The following is a 20,878-nucleotide window of genomic DNA, read 5'->3' on the forward strand; positions in this document are numbered from 1 at the left end:
GGTCATAGACTTGATCATTAAGCTGCCCCACTAAAAACTTATTTGTTTCTTTGAAAAACAATTGCATTTGGAACATCATTGCAAAAAAAAAATTGCAAAAAAAGCAAAACACTCCCAAAAAGGCAGGGAGAGATTTTTTTTAGGGAGCGCGCTCTTGAGTCGCTCCTGCCCGGAGCGCGGATTGGGAGCGGGATCGGGGGGAGGGGGAGGCGCTCCCCCGTAACTATGCTTTTGTCCATCAAAGTGCTGCACATTAGGCACCAAACTTCACCCGACCTTCAGCTCTCTTAGTCACTTCAAGGTTGCTTGTCTAAGGCTACTTTGGGTAGCCAACACACTACCCTTCACCAGACCAATGGCACCCAACACTTCATTATGAGTTGTGCTCTTAATTAAGGTCTCCAACTGCCCAAGTTGACCTCAACACATGGCAGTTATATGTTGCTATAATTCTGTCCACACATGGACCATCTAACTAGCATCCAAAACTATTCAAATACATACCTCTGCTAACTCAAGGGCTGGTGTTTCTTCTCTGAACTTAGGTCACTGGTTATGGCTTCCTAGCTGCCTGCTAGAATCCTCTTTTCTTCATTTCCAGACCTCCCAAACAGTGCGGCCCTCTCCCAAACCTTTGCCTTGTCCTACGTTATTGTTATGTCCACCTTCTCGGTCTCCAAATGTTGCCCTACAGCCTCCTGTTCACACATCAACCTGCCTGCGTCTCTCTGTTGTACGTCAGCCTCCTGAACAATGCCCTTTAGGCCTACAGCTAAGTTGTAGCAGCTCCTCCTAGCTGTGACTCCCTTGTGGGAGGAAGACACCACAAGGAAAAGGCTTATCCACCACCCAAAACTGCCCTACAGGATTGCGGCCTCTTGTTGTTGAGATTTGTGGCCTTGTAAGGGACAAATTAACCGAAAACAGACCCCTACAAGCTTCTCCTTCTCCTATGAACCTGCTTGCATCTCTCTATTGTACCTCGGCCTCCTGAACAATGCCCTTTATGCCTGCAGCTGAGCTATAGCAGCTCCTCCTAGCTGTGGCTCACTTGTGGAAGGAAGACAAGATGGGAAGGCAAGGCAACTTTTCCAGTGTTGTTCCAGCCTTGTTCCAGTCTTTTCGAGAAGAAGGGGTTTGAGGTCTTGTTCCAGGATGGGAAGGCAAGACTTGGGCCTAGAGGCTCTAGCTCTGATGGAATTGTGCTTGGAGTTAGAGTCCTGGTACAAAAAGTACATCTTGGACCCTCATCACTTGTCCTGTCTCCATTCTGAATGGTACAACTCTCGATCCTCAGATCTCCTTCTGACTCTTGTCACCCAACACAATGTGCAATTCGAGTCCCATTAAGCTAGAGTCTCAAAAACCTCCTGTGACCCTGTCATATGTTTTGTTGTACCATTGTCCACATACCATCCATCCTCATCGATAGTACCTTGCGAGAAATGAGTGATCATGGCAAAGTCCTCCTCCTCCAACCTCTTGGTGAGGGCATCTATCTCAACAGAGGTGGCAACATCGGCGACCTGCTTTCCTTTCTTCTTCTCGTCATCTCCCTTCTTCTTCATCGGACATCTCGATGAAAAATGACCCATCTCGCCACAATTGAAACACTTGACTTTACTCAAGTCCTTCTTATGCTTACCCTTCATTCATGCTGCAAGTGCCATGTCATCCTTTGAAGCCCTCTTCTTTGGATGAAGATCCTCGTCTCGCAACTCTTCCTGAATGAAGTCGTCCCACAGCCTATTCCAGTCTGGCAACTTTTCTCTAGCAACAATCCCTTTGATGAAGGGCTTCCATTCCTCGATGAACCCTTTCAAAGAAATCCTCACCATATCTGAATCTGAAATAGTCACACCAATGGTGACAAACTCATCTCTGACCTGAGACAATCTCGTTAGATACGAAGTCATTCCTTCCCCTTGTATCATCTTGGTGGACTTCAACTTATCCTCCAATACCAATCCCTGGTTCTCGTTCTTATTCTAGAACAAATTCTAAAGAGCCATCCACATCTCATGTGCGGTGTTCTTCCCGTACAAATGAGGTATTAGGGAATCCTTCACACTGTCAAGGATCATTAATCTCGCCCTCATATCCAAATCCTCATACACTTCCAGCTCCTTTGGGTCAGTTCGCTTCTTGATGATTTTCTCAGTGAACCCCCAGATCTTGTTGACCTGCAAGACTGATTTGATCCTCTCCTTCCATGGACTATAGTTGGACAACCCCTCCAACCTGTCCTCATATCGGATACCAGCCTGCAACTTTGACATTGTCACCTACAATGTGACCAACTCCCTCTTAAGTTGTACTTCGTTGTGCACAACTCTGATTCACTGACTTCCAAAGTAGCTCAGACATGCTCTGATACCATGTTGAATTTCCACGATCTTGGGTCTAGGTTAGAATCTTAGAATTTATGACGTTACCAAACCAAGAATCTCAACAAGAACAACGGAAAATATAAAGCAATAAATCACATATGCACAAGTATACACAAATTTTAACAAATATTGTACAATAATGTACAACCCAATCTTCGTTATATTAAACCAATCTGAATAATACAACAGTCTATGGAATACAAGATACAATGACAATCTTCGCTACAACTTCTATGTCGTATCCTGTCCTATCAATCCTTCGCTTCCATACTGCTCTCTAGTTGCCCCTTAGTCCTTCAAAGGACAACACATAGAGATTCCAGGAGGGCTGCCACCTAACACTGTTCAAGTCACTTAAGTCACTTATGTTGCGCATACAAGGGTTGATCCAATCTGCTCTTCTAGGTTGGCCAATCCCTGAGCTCCAATCCGCCAATCTAGCAGTCACTTTTGTCCATCAAAGTGTTGCACATTAGGCACCAAACTTCACCCAACCTTCAACTCTCTTCGTCACTTCAATATTGCTTGTCTAGGGCTACTTTGGGTAGCCAACACATTACCCTCCACTAGACCAATGGCACCCAACACTTCACTATAAATTATGCTCCTAATTGAGGTCTCCAACTGCCCAAGTTGACCTCAACACATGGCACTTATAGGCTGCTATAATTCTACCCACGCATGGACCATCCAACTAGCATCCAAAACTACACAAATACATACCTTTGCTAACTCAAGGGTTGGTGTTTCTTCTCTGCACTTAGGTCACTGGTTAGGGCTTCCTTCATTTCCAGACCTCCCAAACAATGCGACCTTCTCCCAAACCTTTGCCTTCTCTTACGTTGTTGTTATGTCTACCTTCTAGGCCTCCAAAGGCTGCCCTACAACCTCTTGTTCACACATCAACCTGCCTGTGTCTCTCTGTTGTACCTTAGCCTCTTGAACAGTGCCCTTTAGGCCTGCGATTGAGTTGTAGCAGCTCCTCCTAGCTACGGCTCACTTGTGGGAGGAATACACCACAAGGAAAAGGCTTATCCACCACCCAAAACTTCCCTAAGGGACAAATTAACCCAAAAACAGTCCCCTACAAGCTTCTCCTTCTCCCTTAGCAAATTCAGCTATTTCAGAAGTGTATTACTCATGAATGGATGTAGATTGGATGATAGAAATGACTCTCACACACCTCTTATTTATAAACATTAGATGAAGAGACATGACTTTTGGACCAAGCCGACATGACTTGTCTGTCCAACAATTAATTGTCAACTTCAAAAATTCATAACTCAAGTTCTAGAGCTCCGATTTGAGTGATCTTCGAAGCGTTGGAATCGCCACACCAAGCTCTATCACCTCAAATTTTCTCATGCTCAAATTCTTCATGGTTTTGGCCCAAATCCCGATGGGTGCAAAACTCCATGCTTGGGTTCCAAGCCCACAAGTGACTCTTGTGGCGATTTTCCCTCCAAACCCTGAACCCTAGGGCTTGGAGTACCTCCCAGGCTACTCAAAAATCAAATTGTGTCTCACTGCAAGAGACAAAGGGAGGGCTTATGTCATCATCCTAACCCTTACAAATGGTTTACAAGCATTTTTGATCCACTTGGAGACCCATAAAGATGTCCTTGTGCCCCCACACCCACTTGGGAGCACCACAATGACTTATTTGGAAAATTGGAGTCCATTTTCTCACCATGGAACACTTTGGACTTCATTAGGCCTTCTCAAAAGCCCAAAGACTCATTTTATTGATCATTATGCCCTCTTGAGAGGCTTATTTTTATGTTATTTGGCTATCTTGGTGGGCTTGTCACCAAAGGATGTTATTATTGCACATAATTTTATTATTTGAGGCTTAACTAGGCCAATTAGGCAAATCAAACTCATTAGGGATGGTACAAATAGATGAGAGTTGATTCATTTATCTCACCATCACTTGGATTTGGGTTTAGTAGCTACTTGAGAATTTTACATTCCCTTTTGGAGGACAAGTTTGGTTTCATGGATGACTTTTGATGTTTGGATTCTATCTTCTTGGTCTTGGAGCTTCATTATTGGCATAATATGGTGATTGTGATACTCATTTGTACATGTAAGTGAATTTTTTTCATGTTTATTCTTGTTATTTACTTTGTCACATGAATCTTGTTGGGATTTTCACTATATAGGTCTAAAATTTACTATTATTCTATGCGAAATTGTGGAAATTTTGCTCTCTTGAAGCATTGCATCATTACATGTGTCATGTATGAATGGGTGAATGTTCCTAGAGGTTATCTTTGTTGAAAATACCTTGATAAGTCATCAATTATTGCATATCAAAGTATAAAATCTTCTGGCAGCTAATCTCATGCCCTAATTTCCATGCGAAGTTGTCTAGAGGTCTCCTTGATTGGGTATAGTCTCTCCAAATCACAAGTTCATCTTGACTCCATCTCTCCCAAAGGCAAGGCACTAATCCATCCATTGGTGGTCACCTAAATGCTTATTTTTCTTGCCTCCTCTCTCTCTTTCTAGGCCTAGCCACCATAGGTCACCTAGGGCATCAAATAAATCTCATTGTAGCCATCAAAACACCTCGATTTTTGGTCCATAACTACGCTAGGGTTTCCTCTAAAGGTCCTCCAAATTTGAAGAAATTTCGACATTGGGATCCCAAGATATAGCAAGCCCTACCTCTAGGACCAACTCTTGCCCTACGTTTCCCTTGGCTAGTGTCCTTAATTGGATCATTGCATTCAACCTTCAAAAGAAAACTTTTCCTTTTCGATCCTCTTCCCCTCCCTAATTAGGTCAAGCCTCTCCTTGGTTGATCAATTCCATACCCTTGACCTAATTTTAGGTCCACTTGGTCTTTTGTGGTCCCGCAACTTTACAACTCTAATTTCACAAAGATCACATAAAGACCAATTCTCCATAAGGATTCTCCGGTCTAGGAATCATCTTGACAAAATATATTCCCAAAACCTAGCCTCGAGAATACCTTTAGCCCTTCTTAAAGAGCCCACCACCTTGCTTTTGAAGCAAGCGAGCTATCTAATCGAGCCTCTCTTGTGAACAGGGCTTGGGAATCACTTCTTGTCCTTTCTCAGATTCATCCTTCCTTGTGATTCCTCTTATACTGGGTCTCCTCCCATCGGTGAAAGTTCATAAAGAGCAAGGAGCCTTAGCTGAGGTGACAGTGGGCTATCGCTTCGTTGTTGCCCTTGACCTAGTAGTTGCTCTATAGGATCCCCTCCTAGGAACCCAACTAGTTTGAGCGGAAACAAGGACATTCTTCAAAGGTAGTGCTTACGGGGTGTTCCTTGATGAATTCTGTGAAATTTTTTGGGACTGTTTTGACAAATCTTATGAGCAGCAAAAGCCATTCTTTTGTGACTGAGATTTGGGATTGATTTTAGGACAAATTTGACAGTCCTTTTCCTCACTGTTTTGGGCACAAATTGCAAGGAGGATTGCACGGTTTTGGAGTGGTTATTTGGCATCTTCACAAACATCTTTCAAACCTACCAAATCTCCAAAAAATTCTAACCTTCTTCAAGAAAACCATTGTACTTTTTGGTAGAAGGATTTGCTTGTGAGACTTACCCAAAAATCCCTTTGTAACTCATTAGATCTCTTCCAAATTGAAGTAATTTTTTCTCTCTTCTTCCCAAAGAGACTCATTGTAGTTTTCCTCTTCAATAAGTTTGAGTTGCTCTTCAACGGGAAATTTATTTGCAACATTCACATTGTACTTACAAACTTTTGGAGAATGCATTTGTTCCTTCAAGGAACTTCATTATAAGCCTATCTCCAAGCTTGCCCCTCATCCCTCATTCAACAAAAGGGATTGTAATAAAATAATATTTTTCTCTTGGGAGCTTGGGGACTCTTTCCCCTTGGCGTCCCACTCTTCCCATTTTGGGGAAGGCTTTCATGGTTTGATTGATTAATTGCTTTAACACCAAAGTAGATTAGATTAACATCAGTCGCTTTCAAATTTCATTTCCTTTTTCTTTCATCTCATGCAAATTGGTTCACTTTCTCTAAACTTTTACATGCTAATCACTTGCATGAGCTTTGTGAGCAATTTTTTATGCTTGAGCCTCCCATTTTCTTGCAATTGGTTATAGCGTGTAGGTTGCTCTCTTGCAATTCCATTTGCTTATTTGCACAAGTTGTTCTTGTTCCTTTCTCAAAAGCACATTTAATTGTTCAAGGCATTTTATCATCAGTTGGCAATTGCAAATTATTTCTTTCCTTTGAGCAATTAACTTGTTTTAGTTTCTCAACTTGCTAAAATTATTTAGATCTTAATTCTTTTTGCTCTTAGAGTAAAGCTCACCTCCAACATAAGCTCGTTGTATTAGATGATAGGGACCCTCCACCCCTATTAACTCCTCACTCTGAGAGTCGGGCCCGGGCGAGGGTGAGGTCTAGGGACCAGAGTTGATTTGAAACTTGCTCTTGATTAGGATTAACTAAAATAAACCAAGAGGCATTCCATCACATTCATTTTCTAGCACTTTGTACTTGATTTATCTTGTGGGCAATTGTTGTTTAAGTTTAAAGTGCATTTTATTTTCAAGGCATTTAATATTTCCAAGTATTTTCCTTTTGAGCAACTATCATCTACACTCTTGGCACTGGTCTACATATTCATATCCTTATTTATTTTGTCAAGTATCTTATTCAAGTGTTTACTCATTTGTTTATTATCATTTGCCTATGGTTTATGAATTGATATGATAGTCAATGGTTATTACTTGTTGTTATCAATTTACTTCTTTGAATTTCATGCTATATCTTTTAATGATGGTTTGTCCTTTATAGTTGAATCTAACTCCTAGAACTTGCTTAGTAAAAAACTAACCAAGCCTTAGTTTCCTTTAGGGTCTACCCCCCTTGGCTTCAACTAGAAGTGAACCTAGACGGATGAGTTGGGAATTGGGTAACAACCCCAACTCACAGCTTGCCCCCAAGGCCACAGCAAAGGGAGTTAGGGATTTTTCCACATTAACCTTAGGTGTGGATTTAGGTGGCAACATGACCAATCTGTTGGAATCAAGGGCAATTATGTATAGTAGGATTCTTCTAGACTTGATAACAATTTGTGAAGCACTTTTACAATTTATCTTGTTAGCTTAATCTTCTTCTCTTCTTATTAATGCATGTGTGTTTACTTCATCAAACTGCTACCAAAACACAAGAAACAAGAACACAAGATGTTGGCTCTCTGCCAGGGAAAAACCTCTCTCTTAGAGAGGAAAAACCTTTTGTAAATTTCTTTTATTGAAGCTTCTATTGATCAATGCCAAACCCTAGACCCTTGACAAGAATATCCTCCAAGCACAAGTCAAGTCCTTCCTCCTTCCTGCACTTCATTCCCCAGCACTTTGTCCTCCTTCTTTCGGCACTTTGTTCTTCTTACAACTGTTGATAGTCCTTGTTGCACTTGCTCTAGAAGAGACACTTATCCTTGATCTTTAGTGAGACCCTTTACTTGTGATGATCCCTTCCTTCCTCTTGACCAACCGAGCTCCTTCTTCAAGGTGTAGTTGCAGACTTGATATGACTGTCCTGCAGCCCTAAATTCTCGCATGTGTGGGAGGTTTCCTTGAGTATTTGGTTCCTTTCTTCTTCGATTGAGAGAGTCTCTTCTTCGCTCTAGTGGGAGGCCTTATAGGCCTAAGTTTCAAGCCCAAACAATGAGAAGTATGAGACTGTTACGTTGCTACTGTTATGACTGCAGAGATGCCTCCTTTTCTCGCACGTGACTGTGTTTTACCCTAGAAACAGTCCTCCAACCTTCAGTGATGACTTCTCCTTCTTCGCTGCACTAGAGGCTCCTTATACTCGTCCTTTTTCACCCTTTTCTCGGTCTTCCTTGCTCGCTGATTTCAGAGGTGGATTGCTTGTCGTTTGAGGGAGTGGACAGCCTCTATATATAGAGGACTGTCCCTCCTTTAGGCCAACTTGAGGCCGACATGATAACTGTAGGCCGACTTGAGGCCAACATGATGACTGTAGGCCGACTTGAGTTTCCTTCATCATTTTTGCTCCTTTGATGATGTCGTTGCATGGAGAGGACTTGTCTTTGCTTGGAGGGATATTCTTTGACTCTTATACAAATATGTACATGGTGTAACATGCCCTTAAGGGTCTTCAACATTTTCTTTTGACTCTTTGACTTTACCTATAGCACTTTGACATGTGCTTGACCTACTTCAATGAACAAGAAACTCATTGATAAATATAACAAAAATATTATTTAATAAAAATATCAAAAGTACATTTATGAAGACCGAACCTAGTTACACTTTCTTCAACACAATCAGCTATTGAGGTTGACACTTTACAAACGTCCTCAAGCAAGCAAAAAGGGTCAATAGAACTGAAGGATATATAAGCATGTTAGGTACACTGTACATCTCCAAAGCAAACTAAATAAGTAGAGTCTTATCATGAAGAATAAAAAGCAAAATAGTAAATAGAACTGGATAGCATATAAGCATACAAGGTACATCTCCAGGCAAAATATACAAGCAAAAGTGTTATCATGAATAATAAAAAGCAAAATAGAAGACAATAATGACAAGTCCAATGAAATTAATTGATTACAGCAGCCAGAGATGACAAGATAATTATGTCAAAGTCCGGCAAATAACCAAAAAATCAGGTCAATGGGACTGCTGAATACAATGATATCAATAGAAAACAGTAGTACCCAAACATCTCCTATATAATGTACAAGAAGTAACGTAAAAACATAAATCCATGAGGTGTACACCATTAAGAATAGCCATTAGATTTGTGCAATTTTAAAATTTATTACAGTAAAGTTCTTCACATTTCAGTGTCAAGAACATACCAGGTCTAATCACATCAAACTCAAATCCTAACTTCTTCCCTGCCTTTAAAAATTCACTTCGCACGGCTGATGCTTTGGACAAGGGTATGGGAACAACCTGCTCACAAAAAAGAATATCCCTATTAGAATTTCAATAATATATTTTACCATAAAGCAGCATCAGCTGTAATTTCATCTCCAATTTGTGATAACCCAATATAACTTGAAGGAAGTCAAACAATTTCATCATCTCACAATTAGAATAGAAACGTGAGAAATGGGGATCATGAAAAACCCATAAGGTGAATTGATGGGTGTAAACTTGAAAAGGAAATAAAGAAAAAACACAAAGATAGTTTATTGGTGTCAAAGTTTTGCAGATGCTGATAGTTTGTGAATATTAAAAACAGTACATATAGATTAGTTACAGCAAAGTAAGTTACAGATTAGCACATGCAGATGATGTGACGTGGGAGGTTCAAGCTGCAATGGAAGATTGGGGGAATCTGAAGACAAGAAATGAACAGACTAGTAATTAAGATTAGACTGAACCACTAGAGGCAACAAATTGGAAACTGAAGCATTATTAATGAGAATCCTTCTACTTCCTCTTATACATAATATGAAAAAGGGAATGAACATAATTACGTAGGGGGTTTTGGTAGACAACCTGTAGAGAAGATAGAATGCTTGGGATCATAAGTAGAGAGGAGGAAAAAACATAGAAGGTGAAGAGAACCAGAGTGTTATGAACATGATCATGGAATAATACAAATAATAAATAATATAAATAATAATAATTAATAATTATAAAAGGGCATGTCTCAAAAGATATGACTCATTACAAAAGGGCACTCCCGTCTAATATTTATATAGGGCTTGTTACCCAGCAAAAGTGGGTGATCCCATAGGAGAAATTTTTCTCCTAGAAATCTCTTCAGCCGGCAGCCGGCAGCCCCTAACAGCCACCAATGTAGCTGATGTATTGTACCATTTGATCTTCACTCCCTGAATCATTCATACGTCCCCTTGCCCATTTGTCAATAGCATATGTTCGAAGGTGGGCATTCCAACCTGGAAAGTATGTTTTTTATTGTGCAATCTGGTGCTTATGCTTGTTTTCCATTGAACATTCTGGGCATGGATTATTGCGTGACCTAGAAGAAGGAAGGGTTTTGACCGAGGCCTTGTTCCCTCACCTCAAATGGGGGGTTAATCCTCAACCCTAGTCTTGTGGGATCTCCCCTATTGGTCTATAGCTTTAGGAAAGGCACTACTTGGGAAACCTTGATTTTGGTATCATGGTCCCGTTTTCCCGTTTCACATTTTACACTCCCCTTTGCATATTACAAGCCCTATTTCATCATATTCCATCTCTGGGTCCACAAGGCATTGGCACACCCCCCTCCCCTTGTCCACATATCTGGGTCGGGCCTGGAAATGCTGCCCCAGAGATTGATGCAGCTAAAAAAATGTTAAAACCACATCATGGCCACAAGCAAGAAACAAATGAGAAGAATAGTATAAAATGCAAAAGATGGTTGAGGCATTAAAATAGCACGTGGACAAAAGCCAAACATGAGCTCTACTCCTTATCATTATGGCCATCACCCTAGTTCCTAGGGCCTGTGAGTGCCCCCACATCATTAAGCAACCCTGCATGTCCCAACCCCTGGTGGACAATGAACTACCCCATCTTAAGGGGGTAGTAACTACTTATATCATACACAGCATGCTCTCATTTCTTGGAGCCCCAAGCAATGATACAAAGAAAAAAATCAAAAAAAGGCAAAAGGAAAATGAAGAAGGTTGGAAAGACAAAGGCAGAGGTAACTCATGTATCCACGATTGCTCCCTCCTACATTTGTATACCCATATGTGGACATTCCTCATCATTGCCACCCTTGTACCCATGGAATATGGCCTTGAGACCCATGTGTCTCCATCCATCTCATCATTATTCACATGACCCCTATCAATTGAAGCATGTACTTTAGACCTATGTTTCCCCTTAGGGGCTGGGAACACCTAATAGGGTTGCTTATTAACCACTCCTACCTAGGGAGGTAACACTACTTCGAGCTCAAAGCCTCAAATTTGGAAGGGAAACCGCCATGAAGTCTCATTGTGCACTTGATAAACAAGCTTGTTTCACTTAGATACACTAATGAATTATTGTACCTGAAGGTAAGGAGGCACATTGGACATTATATGTAATTGGCAGGTGGTTTCATCATGGTCTGGACTCTGGGCAACTTAACTGAGGCCCAAGTCCACCAGAGGATCATATTGACACCACAGGGGATGCGTTGCGAGCTATAGGACTCCCATCATGTGCAGAGCATCGTTTCACACCATGGGCACCCTCAGCGTCTTCTAGAGTTTTTTTATTGCCCTGCATTATTCACGAGATGATGCACTTGGACCAGTGTTCCTAGTTAGCGTACCATATGGAGTGGTAGTTGATCTGAGGCCTAGAGGACGTTTGTTTCACCCTTGAGACATGGGAGGGAAAACACCATCATCAAAGCCCTCATTTGGAGCATTATACAAGCTATTCTATCATCAAGAGACCCATGAGAACAACATGTGTGCTCGAAACTTACTTTGCGACCCCACATGATGACTTGCATGAAGAATCAGGTGTCATCCCCTAATTGGTGATTTATGGAGCCCTCTCTCCCATCTTGGCACCTAGAGGACTCAATGTGGCCCTCCAACGACCCTACATCAGCATGATGTCATCAACTCAGCGAGCATTTGGAAGGCTAATATAGAATTTGAAAAAGATACTTGGTTTACTTGAGACAAAGGCTTGTATTTTGCACATTTTTATAATGTTAGGGGGGCCTAGGCTAATAATTTGACCTCTAAGGTCTCATATAAATAGAACCCACTTTCATTTGTGAGAGATCATCATCACACTTGGATTGGTTCTCTTGTAAAAGAACTCACATTTTTTCTTGGGAGCTATTGGAGACTCTTTTGATCCAATTCAATGTGTGGAAGATGATTCGCTTTTCTTCTTTGGAGTTTCTTCTTCAATGATGGATGGATATATTGCATGTGCCTTTGTAAGAACTTAATGTTGATGGAATTTTTCTTTGAAAGTTGTCTAATGTATGGAATTGTTGCTCTAGAATATGTGAATTTGTGCCCTAATTGTTGAAGATTGAATTTGGAAACATTTTCTAGTAGAGTATTGCAAATGTTATCCAATGCAAGGCATGTAATGAATGTTCATAGTGAATGAATGTCTTTTAATTCTTCCTGAAACTCCATTATATCTTGACGAGGTTAAATGTTTGAAATTGGTACCTAGGGCATCGATATTTTCTCCTCCTAAATTTCGGTCCCCTAAAGGTAGGGCAAAAATCTAGGGCTTGCAACGAAATTTTAGGAAGGTGATTTTTCAGGAATTTGAGAGTCCTCACATCAAGCTCAGGGTCTAGGCTACCTATGCTCCATGTTTGTTGGGCATACAACTGGGTTTCATCATAAAATATGTTGCCCTAGGTGTTACTCCAAGACGAAAAACCTAGGTCTTTCTCTCTCACCTTGGGGACTTCTTTGAGGGTTGTATGAGCTTAGTATTCATTGGAATAAATCATAAGAATCCCTTTCTTCTCTCAGGCCTTGACCTTGTGAATACCTATTACCATCAAGAAACCTCAAAACCCTAGGTCTTGTGCCTTCTTTTCTAGGGTTTTTCTTAGAGAGTGGTTTGCTTCTTTGAAGCCTCGTACCTTTATTGAGCCTCTCTTTGAATGAGCTCTAGCTCCATCACCTTGAACCTTCAAACCTAGAATATCTATTATAGGTAATCATAATCATACTAGGACTCCTCCCATCAGTGAAAGTTCGTAAAGAGAAGGGTACCTTGGTTGTGGTGACAGTAGGCCATTGTCCCATTGTTATCACTTAATCTAGCTCTTTGTCCCTTGGGGTTTCCCTCTTTAGGCCCTGCTAGATTGTGTGGTAATAGAGCCCATCATTGTATTTGACCATATCAATTGTACATTCAAACATTTTCTATATAAATAATATTTATCCTATGATGGATATTCTCATATTCCATATTTTGAATATTTGTGTGATAACGAACTTTGTTCATATCATTTAGTACCAAAGCTTCATTGTCTAATCCGACCATTGGTCACATAAAACTTTTGGGGTCTCCTCCTTCTCTAGGTCCTTAACCACATTTAGGCTTTTGGCCACTCTTATTCTTGTAATTGAGAAAAAATAAAAAGTAAAAGTTCTACAAGAAAAATTCTAGGGTTGTGGAAAAAACACTCATATATATAAAAAGGTTCCAAATTACTGTTAAAAAAGTACATGTGAAAGTAAAAAGGTAATTTTTCCAAATAAAAAGTGCATGTGAAAGTAAAAAGGGAATTTTCTCAAATATATCAAAAATAACACGTAAGAAAAGGAAAAGTACATAAATGCAATTGGTGGTTTACAAGCTTGTGGTTTTCGCAACCCATGGCAATTGCCCATGGTGGTATTTTCAAGCTAAAGAAAAAAATAAAATACAAATATCTCTTTACGTGAATGATAAGTTTTATCTTTTTACATGGAGGAAATTATCCATGGAGTTAAAGGTGTGTAAGTGGGTATATATTTAAAAGGTGAAGGAAATTAAATATATAAAGGGAAGTTCTAAAGTTAAAATGGGGTGTTTGAAGTAATATATATAAATTAGCAAGGTCATTATTTAAATTTTATGAAGGAATAGGCAGCAATTTAAGGTGAAAATGTTGTTGGTCCCTCGCAATGCAACATTTCATAACAAATACAAAAGAAAGATTAGAATCCATATATTAATTAATCATAGGGAAAAGTTTTCATGTTCAATTGAAAAGTGTTAAATTTTGTAGCTATGGTCGGTCTCCATATTAATATATTTTTATCATTGATGTAAAGCATGTTCCTTTTTTTTTTTTCTGAATAAAGACTAATTCTATTAAGAAAAGAAAAGTATAGTACAATCAAGCTTGCATACAAGCCAAGCAGAGAAGCAAGGGAGTCGGAGGTGAAAGGCTATCAACCTTGCTCCTTAGAGACAGAGAAAGAAACGGCCAAAGAAAACACAGGAGTACAGAAGGATAGCACTGAGCAGAGAGAGCTATCCCGAGGGGGTAGTTCCTACAATACGGCATTTTTTGCCTTTTTTCTTGCTCACTTTGACCCACCCAGTGGAGTTTGGCTGAGCCATAACAAGTTGTAGATCATTCTGCGTTGGCGGCTGAGTTTCCTTATCAGAGTCTGAGGACGAAGAAGAAAGAGAACGTTTCTGAGAAATCTGAGGGTTAGAGGGAGCCACCGGACCGACCGAGGGAGCATCCATCGGAATCTCATCATTCTGCAAATCAACTTCAATTTCCTCATCCTTCTGCACATCTGCTTCAGAGTCCTCCTCCTCCGAACTAGAGAAATATAAATCGTCCAAAGGACGGGGAGGCTCAAAAGGATTCCATCTCTTGGATTTGGGCTTGCGATTCAGATTCTTCTTTTTATCGGTGAACTGGGAGCAAGTGCTCTGGAGGTGCCCCGCTTGGTGACAATGGCGGCAGCGGAAGGCTGTGTTCTCGTAATCCAATGGCTGAGTCCAGTGGAAATCTCCAAACTTGAGATTAATCTGATCCGGCAGTCCTTTGCTGATATCTATTTCTGCACATAGTCTGCCGTAAGTGTAGAGACCATTTACCTTTCTTGAGGTATCTGTAGCCAGGTAGCGTCCTAAAGTATTTCCAATGGCTAAGAAGACAGAGAACTCCCAGAAATGAGCCGGAAGATTCGGGAGCCTGACCCAAATGGGAAGCTTAGAGATGACAGCTGTAGAGGGGTCGAAGTCTGGAAACCAAGGGGTGAGAAAAAGTCCAGCCGAACCCCAGAACCAAGGGCCTCCCGTAAAGGCTTTCTGGTAGTCTTCATTTAAGTCAAAAACCACCAAGAAGAATCCTTTTGAACATAAGTAGATCTTGCACTTTTTAGTCCAAGAGGAATGGACCCATTGGTAAAGATCTGCTGTGCGAGGCCATAGTCCATTAAATCTGCATATGAGTGCTGATTCTGCAAGTATCTGGTAGCGATTTTCAATCTCAGGATTATTGAAGTTAATGGAGGGAATTTCCTCTGATTTGTCTACCAGAAACGGCTTTGGAGCGCCATTTAGCTGGGCTGCCTTCGAAGAGAACTGAGGTTGGGCCGCGTCTTTGCGAGCTGCATCTTTGTAAGAGAAAGAGGGGGCAGAGGAGGTTTGCCCAAAGGAACCACCTCTTAAATGGAAAGAAGCCCCAATAGAAGCGTCCTTTTGAATGCTGTAAAAGGAGAGAGGAAGGGGATTCATAAGTTGCTTACCCTTATATAGCAGTCTGAGGTAAGAGGAGGGGATCCCCAGCCGGCTTTCGAGTTTTTGCAGAAGATCCTGCACGAGATCTGTTGCGCGTACCCATTGCATTGTCGTTTTGCCTGAGAGATTGACTTGGATCTGAAATGCATGTGTTTCTTCAGGTAGATCTGGCTGGTTCAAGAGGGGAAGCTGCTTCAGGTTTGTACCCGTCTGAGATTGCCGCCTTACAGTTGCATGCCCACAGATCTGGTTTTTTTTAAGGCTTCTTGCTCTTCTGGGCTTCTGATATGATGGATCAACATCAGATCTGAGTAGCTGAATGTTGAAGGTGCCCATAACTGTGTCATTTGCAGTTCTGATCAAAGGGGCAAAGGATTCAGGCCCCGCGGCTTCCAGATCTGCATCTTCCAACTTGGAAGCAGCATAGGCATTCCGCGATTTTTGCTGGTCGGAGTTATTGGGTCCTCCCATAAACCACGCCTGCGTCGTCCTTTGAGGCTCGTCTTGAACCCACTGCAGAACATCTTTCACCGGCGCTTCGTCATTGAATGGAGCAGTACCATGCCCACCCTCATTGACCTTGCCCTCGCTGTTTCGGTTGCTGACCATGGCGATCCCCCAACGAAACCCTCGCTAACAGAGAAAAAAACCTGCGGACCATGTAAAGCATGTTCTTCATGCTCAAAAGAAAATTATATTCTTCATGTATTTGTCAAAAGAAAATACAACGCATGTTCTTCATGACCATGTCAAATGAAAATTTTGAATTTTGAATATTTGTTTTTGGCTCCACAAGAAGTCCAAGTCGGCCCTCTAGTGATCAAGTTAGCCTGGCACCTATTTGGCCCCCTCCAGAAGACTATATATATGCATTCATTCTCCCTCCCAAAAGGTAATTCAAATCACAGACATCAAGTTTATTTCTGCTCCACCAAGCAAAGAAAAAAAGGCAAAGTCAAGAAGAAGAAGTTTGAAGCCAAAGGAGAGAAAGAGACCTTGAACGTGTGGATTCTTGACCTCCAACTCGCATGTGTGATTGTTCTAGGCTGAATTTCTGTGTATCTTTCTGTGGTTTTGTTTTTCCAAGATACTGGAGTCTAGGATAGAATCTTAAATCACTGATGCTACCAATCCAAGTATCACAACAAGACTACTTTACATAGCAGAACAATATACAACATAAATCTACTGGTGCACAAAATATATACGACTTTTTATAAATTTATACAACAAACCAACTTTGTTATATTAATCAAACTGATAATACAACTATCTAGGGCTCCCGTACCAGGGATAATGGCCCTCATACATCCACTAATACAAGACAACAACAACTAGGGCTTGGTGTCAGTCCTTTGACAACCAATCTACCCTGAACAAAGTACATTGACCATCTAGCTGATGTAGAGCTCCTCACAGTTGCCTTGGTCGTACCCTGTACACATTTGCCCAGTCCTTTGGCTCCCGATCTACAGCAACACAACTCTGCCTCTATCAATGAACCAACTCCATTAGATCACTGAACTCAGCTCCACCTGCTCTCTCATTGACCGTTAGTCCTTCAATGCATCAACAAATCAAGACTCCTGTCGAGTTGTTCACAACTCCGTTTGTGAACAACTCTCAACTGCCCACTACTACTCCTCGGCTATTTTGGGACTTTCTTCCCACTAGTGCCTTCTTGTGTTATCCGATGAAGACAAACTTAAGGTCGGAGGGCTTCCCACTATCACTGTCAAATGTCCTTCTCCAACAATAAACTTAGGGCATGGAGGACTACCCAACTTTTGTTGTGACTGTTGATTTTGGGTAGCATCGGATTTCCTCTAGCCATGAAATTTGGTGAAGAGGCTAAGGCACATGAGATCTCCAAGACCAGAAATCGTTTGGAGAAATTCCACCCTGATGAAGAGATATTAAAATAATTAATATTTTTAATGGGTTCCTAAGTCTAAACTTGGGAAAATAAAAATATTAATGTGTATTAATATAAATTGGGTGAGAAAGTTCTTAGTGACAAGGATCAAACCAGTTCTAATCTTAGGCGTTGATTAGGGACATAATCTCGGTCGTTGATTCGTCAACAGGAAAAGTATAAGAGGAGGCTTGAGGGCCAGTTGAAGGTACACCAAGGGAAATCAAGAATTTGATTTTTTGGGGCAGGGTTTGTTGAGGAAATCAAATTAGTGATCAATTCAATGAGGGGTAGTTCAGCGAGGGATTTCCATCTGAGGCTGAAGAATACATAGCAGAGAAGCAATGAAGTGTCGAGAGAGATAGCGCAGGCCCAAGAAGGGTTGACGCAAAGGCCGTAGAGGCTGACGCAGAAGTCGTAGAGGGCTTCAGAGGCAGCATTGGGAGATTTTGTGGGGCAGACTAGGAGCAGATCAACAAATTCTGAGTAGAGGAGGGTGACGCAGATCCTAAAGGAGTGATGTAGTTCTAGAGCAATGCTTGGAGCATCTTTCACTCTCTAGCATAGGGAACAGTCGGAGTCGTTGTGGGTTGTGATCATCTGGTTGCTGATTTGCTGGAATATCTGTCTCCGGATAAAGGTACTACTGCCAAGGATACTCTCTGTTGGGTGAGCCATTTCTAACACCTTAGTTGTATTCACGAAATCTGGTTAACAATACAAACCCTCCATATGCTACACCGGTTTTCCCGAATTGGGATTTTCCGAGGACGATTGTCTAAAAATAACAATATCCCTTGTGTTATTGTCTCAGTTTATTTCAGTGCATGATCTGTATATTTGTGAAGGTTGCAATAGTGTTTACTTTGATGTTTATGCAATTAAATAACTTGTTAATGTGAAGAACAAGTAGCAAATTGTAAACCAGTATTTGCAGTAGGGGTTTCTGATGTGTTAGATTCAGGAATTTTCACATGGTATCATAGGCGACTAAAGACACCAGCCGAAAAATCTGAGAATTTGCAGCAAAGAAGCAGTTGTCCCAAGAGACAACGTTGTTCCAGGTTGAAGAGGAAAGAGGAGGATTGACGCAGTGCAGAGAGTGTGATGCAGAGGCTCACGCAGTGCCTGTGTCAACATTTTGAGCAAGGATAGGAAAATGCAGTAGCTGGGAGGAGCCCACGCAGTAGCTGCGTCAGCCATCAAGGCTATCGCAGAGGCAGAGGAGGGCAGATCAGGCTCACATAGAGCCACGTCATCTTTCTGAGCCAGGAAGGATTAACGTAGTTGGTCGAGAGGAGCAGATTCAGCCTACACAGAGATTGCGCAGAGCTTGAAGGGCTCAGATTCTTCAAGTTGTCGGGGCTAAGGGAGCTATGCAGATTTTGATATGAGGAGCTGGTGGGACGTTGTTTCTGTCGGTGTGGAACAGTGTCTAAGGAGACTGAACGAAGGTAGAGGGAAGCACTACTTCGACAAATTTCTAGCCAAGAAATCTAGATCCGGGTTGCAGTGGCAAAGGAGGATTGGAGAGGAGTGATTCGACAGTTGGCCAGAGGATTTCTGAGAAAGAAATCGGGACTCAAAGGGAGTCTAGAGAAGAGGAGTAGAGATGGCATTGAACGAATTGAGGGATCAGGACAGATTGGACAGGGCTTCCAATTTTGTCATCTGGATGGCCGGGATCTTGGCAATCCTAGATAAACATCGCATCAAGGACTATGCCTTGAGAACAGTAGCTGTCTTAGTTGACCCTGATGCAAATGAAAAGTATGAGGAGGCCCAGGCGAAGGTGAAATGCATGATCGTAGAAGGGGTCAAGGATCATGTAATACCACATATTGTTGAGAAGAACACAGCAAGGGAAATGTGGCAGACCCTGACCACCTTATACCAGGGCTCTTTCGTGTAGCAAAAGATGTTATTAGAAAATCAGCTGAGGTCATATCAGATGCAGAAAGGAGAGGAGATAGATCCCTTCCTTCTCAGGTTGCAAGGGATTCGCAACCAACTTACTTCCGTGGGGTCTACACCGGATCCAGAGTTCATGGTCAAGACTGCCCTGAATGCAGTCTCCGAGGAGTGGGAGACATTTGTCCAAAGCATTTTGGGCAAAGTGACTCTTCCCAATTGGGAGGAGATGTGGGCAGCTCTTCAACAAGAAGAGCTCAGGAGAATGACCAAGGCAGGGAGTAGCAGTAAGGGAATTCAGATCAAGAAGGAGGAGGATGCAACTCTCGCATCAGCGGGACAGCAGGGGGTTCAGAAGAGGAAGAAGAAAGACATCTCCAAGGTTGAGTGCTTCAGTTGTGGGGAGCTAGGACATTATGCATCTCAGTGCTCCAGGAAGAAAGGCAAGGGAGAAACTTCCGACTCAAAGGTTGCTCTAGCAAAGGCAGAGAAGGATGTCAAGACCGATGACGATCATGCCATGAGTGCTCATGCGCCTCTAGAGAAGAGGTGGGGAGACATAGAGTTGTAGTCGAGAGGACTACAGAAGGGGGCAAGATCCTTGAGGTGCCCAAACTCTTGGATCACATACGACTACGGGAGCCCTTAAAGATAGTAGCATGATGACAGGTGTCAAGTGGAGCAAGGTGTGATGGAGTAGCAAGGCAGTGCTAGAGTGCAGAAATTTGAGGCAGCGCAGTAGAGGTTGCAGCAATGCGAGAGACACAAAGGTGTTTGCAGCAGCGCAGTGGCAACAGAGGGAGCACAGGATAGCAGCAGAGGTAGCTTCAGCATCACGAGGCTTCCAGACTGACCAGGATGTCAGTGTTTGGGTGAAGTCGATTACTTACTTCTCAGTAACTGAGTTGCAATGCAGCAGTTAGCAGTGACAGTGTTATGGGTAGCATGAGGTAGCATTTTCAGAAGGAGTTGCAGTACAGATGTAGCAGTGGTAGTGGCAATGTCATGGGTAGCAGTACAGGAAGCAATAGTGCAGTGGATGTGGAGCAGCAGGCCTAGCATCAGCATAGAGGACCAATGCGAAGGATCAGTGTGATGCTTCTATGGTGAGGCATTACTAGAGCACATTCCTCACTAAGAGGGAGTGTTGATTTTGGGTAGCATCAGATGTGCTCTAGCCATGAAATTTGGTGGAGAGACTAAGGCACACGAAATCTCAATGACCCAGAATCATTTGGAGAAATTCCACCCTAATGAAGAGATATTGAAATAATTAATATTTTTGATGGGTTCCTAAGTTTAAACTTAGGAAAATAAAAATTTTAATGTGTATTAATATAAATTGGGTGACAAAGTTCTAAGTGACGAGGATCAAGCCAGTTCTAATCTTAGTCGTTGATTAGGGACTTAATCTCGGTCATTGATTCGGCAACAAGAAAAGTATAAGAGGCTTGAGGGTCAGTTGAAGATACACC

The 20,878-nt window shown here is 41.8% G+C and overlaps 1 protein-coding gene across 5 annotated transcripts in view; it reads right to left on the minus strand.

Annotated features, from left to right (window-relative positions):
* The window catches only part of LOC149198683 (zinc finger CCCH domain-containing protein 64-like), a 258,943-nt gene that overhangs the window by 56,918 nt on the left and 181,147 nt on the right, over window positions 1–20,878 (minus strand). For all 5 annotated transcript variants that reach the window (XM_089402116.1, XM_089402115.1, XM_089402114.1 and 2 more), the window contains one exon: window positions 9,241–9,337. In XM_089402116.1, the coding sequence (XP_089258242.1) occupies window positions 9,241–9,337 (97 nt within the window). The remainder of the gene's footprint in view (window positions 1–9,240; window positions 9,338–20,878) is intronic.

Source organism: Pinus tabuliformis, chromosome 2_1 (genome assembly GCF_031772625.1).
Source record: "Pinus tabuliformis cultivar Carrire ecotype Pingquan chromosome 2_1, CPIR1, whole genome shotgun sequence".
NCBI classification, from domain to species: domain Eukaryota; kingdom Viridiplantae; phylum Streptophyta; class Pinopsida; order Pinales; family Pinaceae; genus Pinus; species Pinus tabuliformis.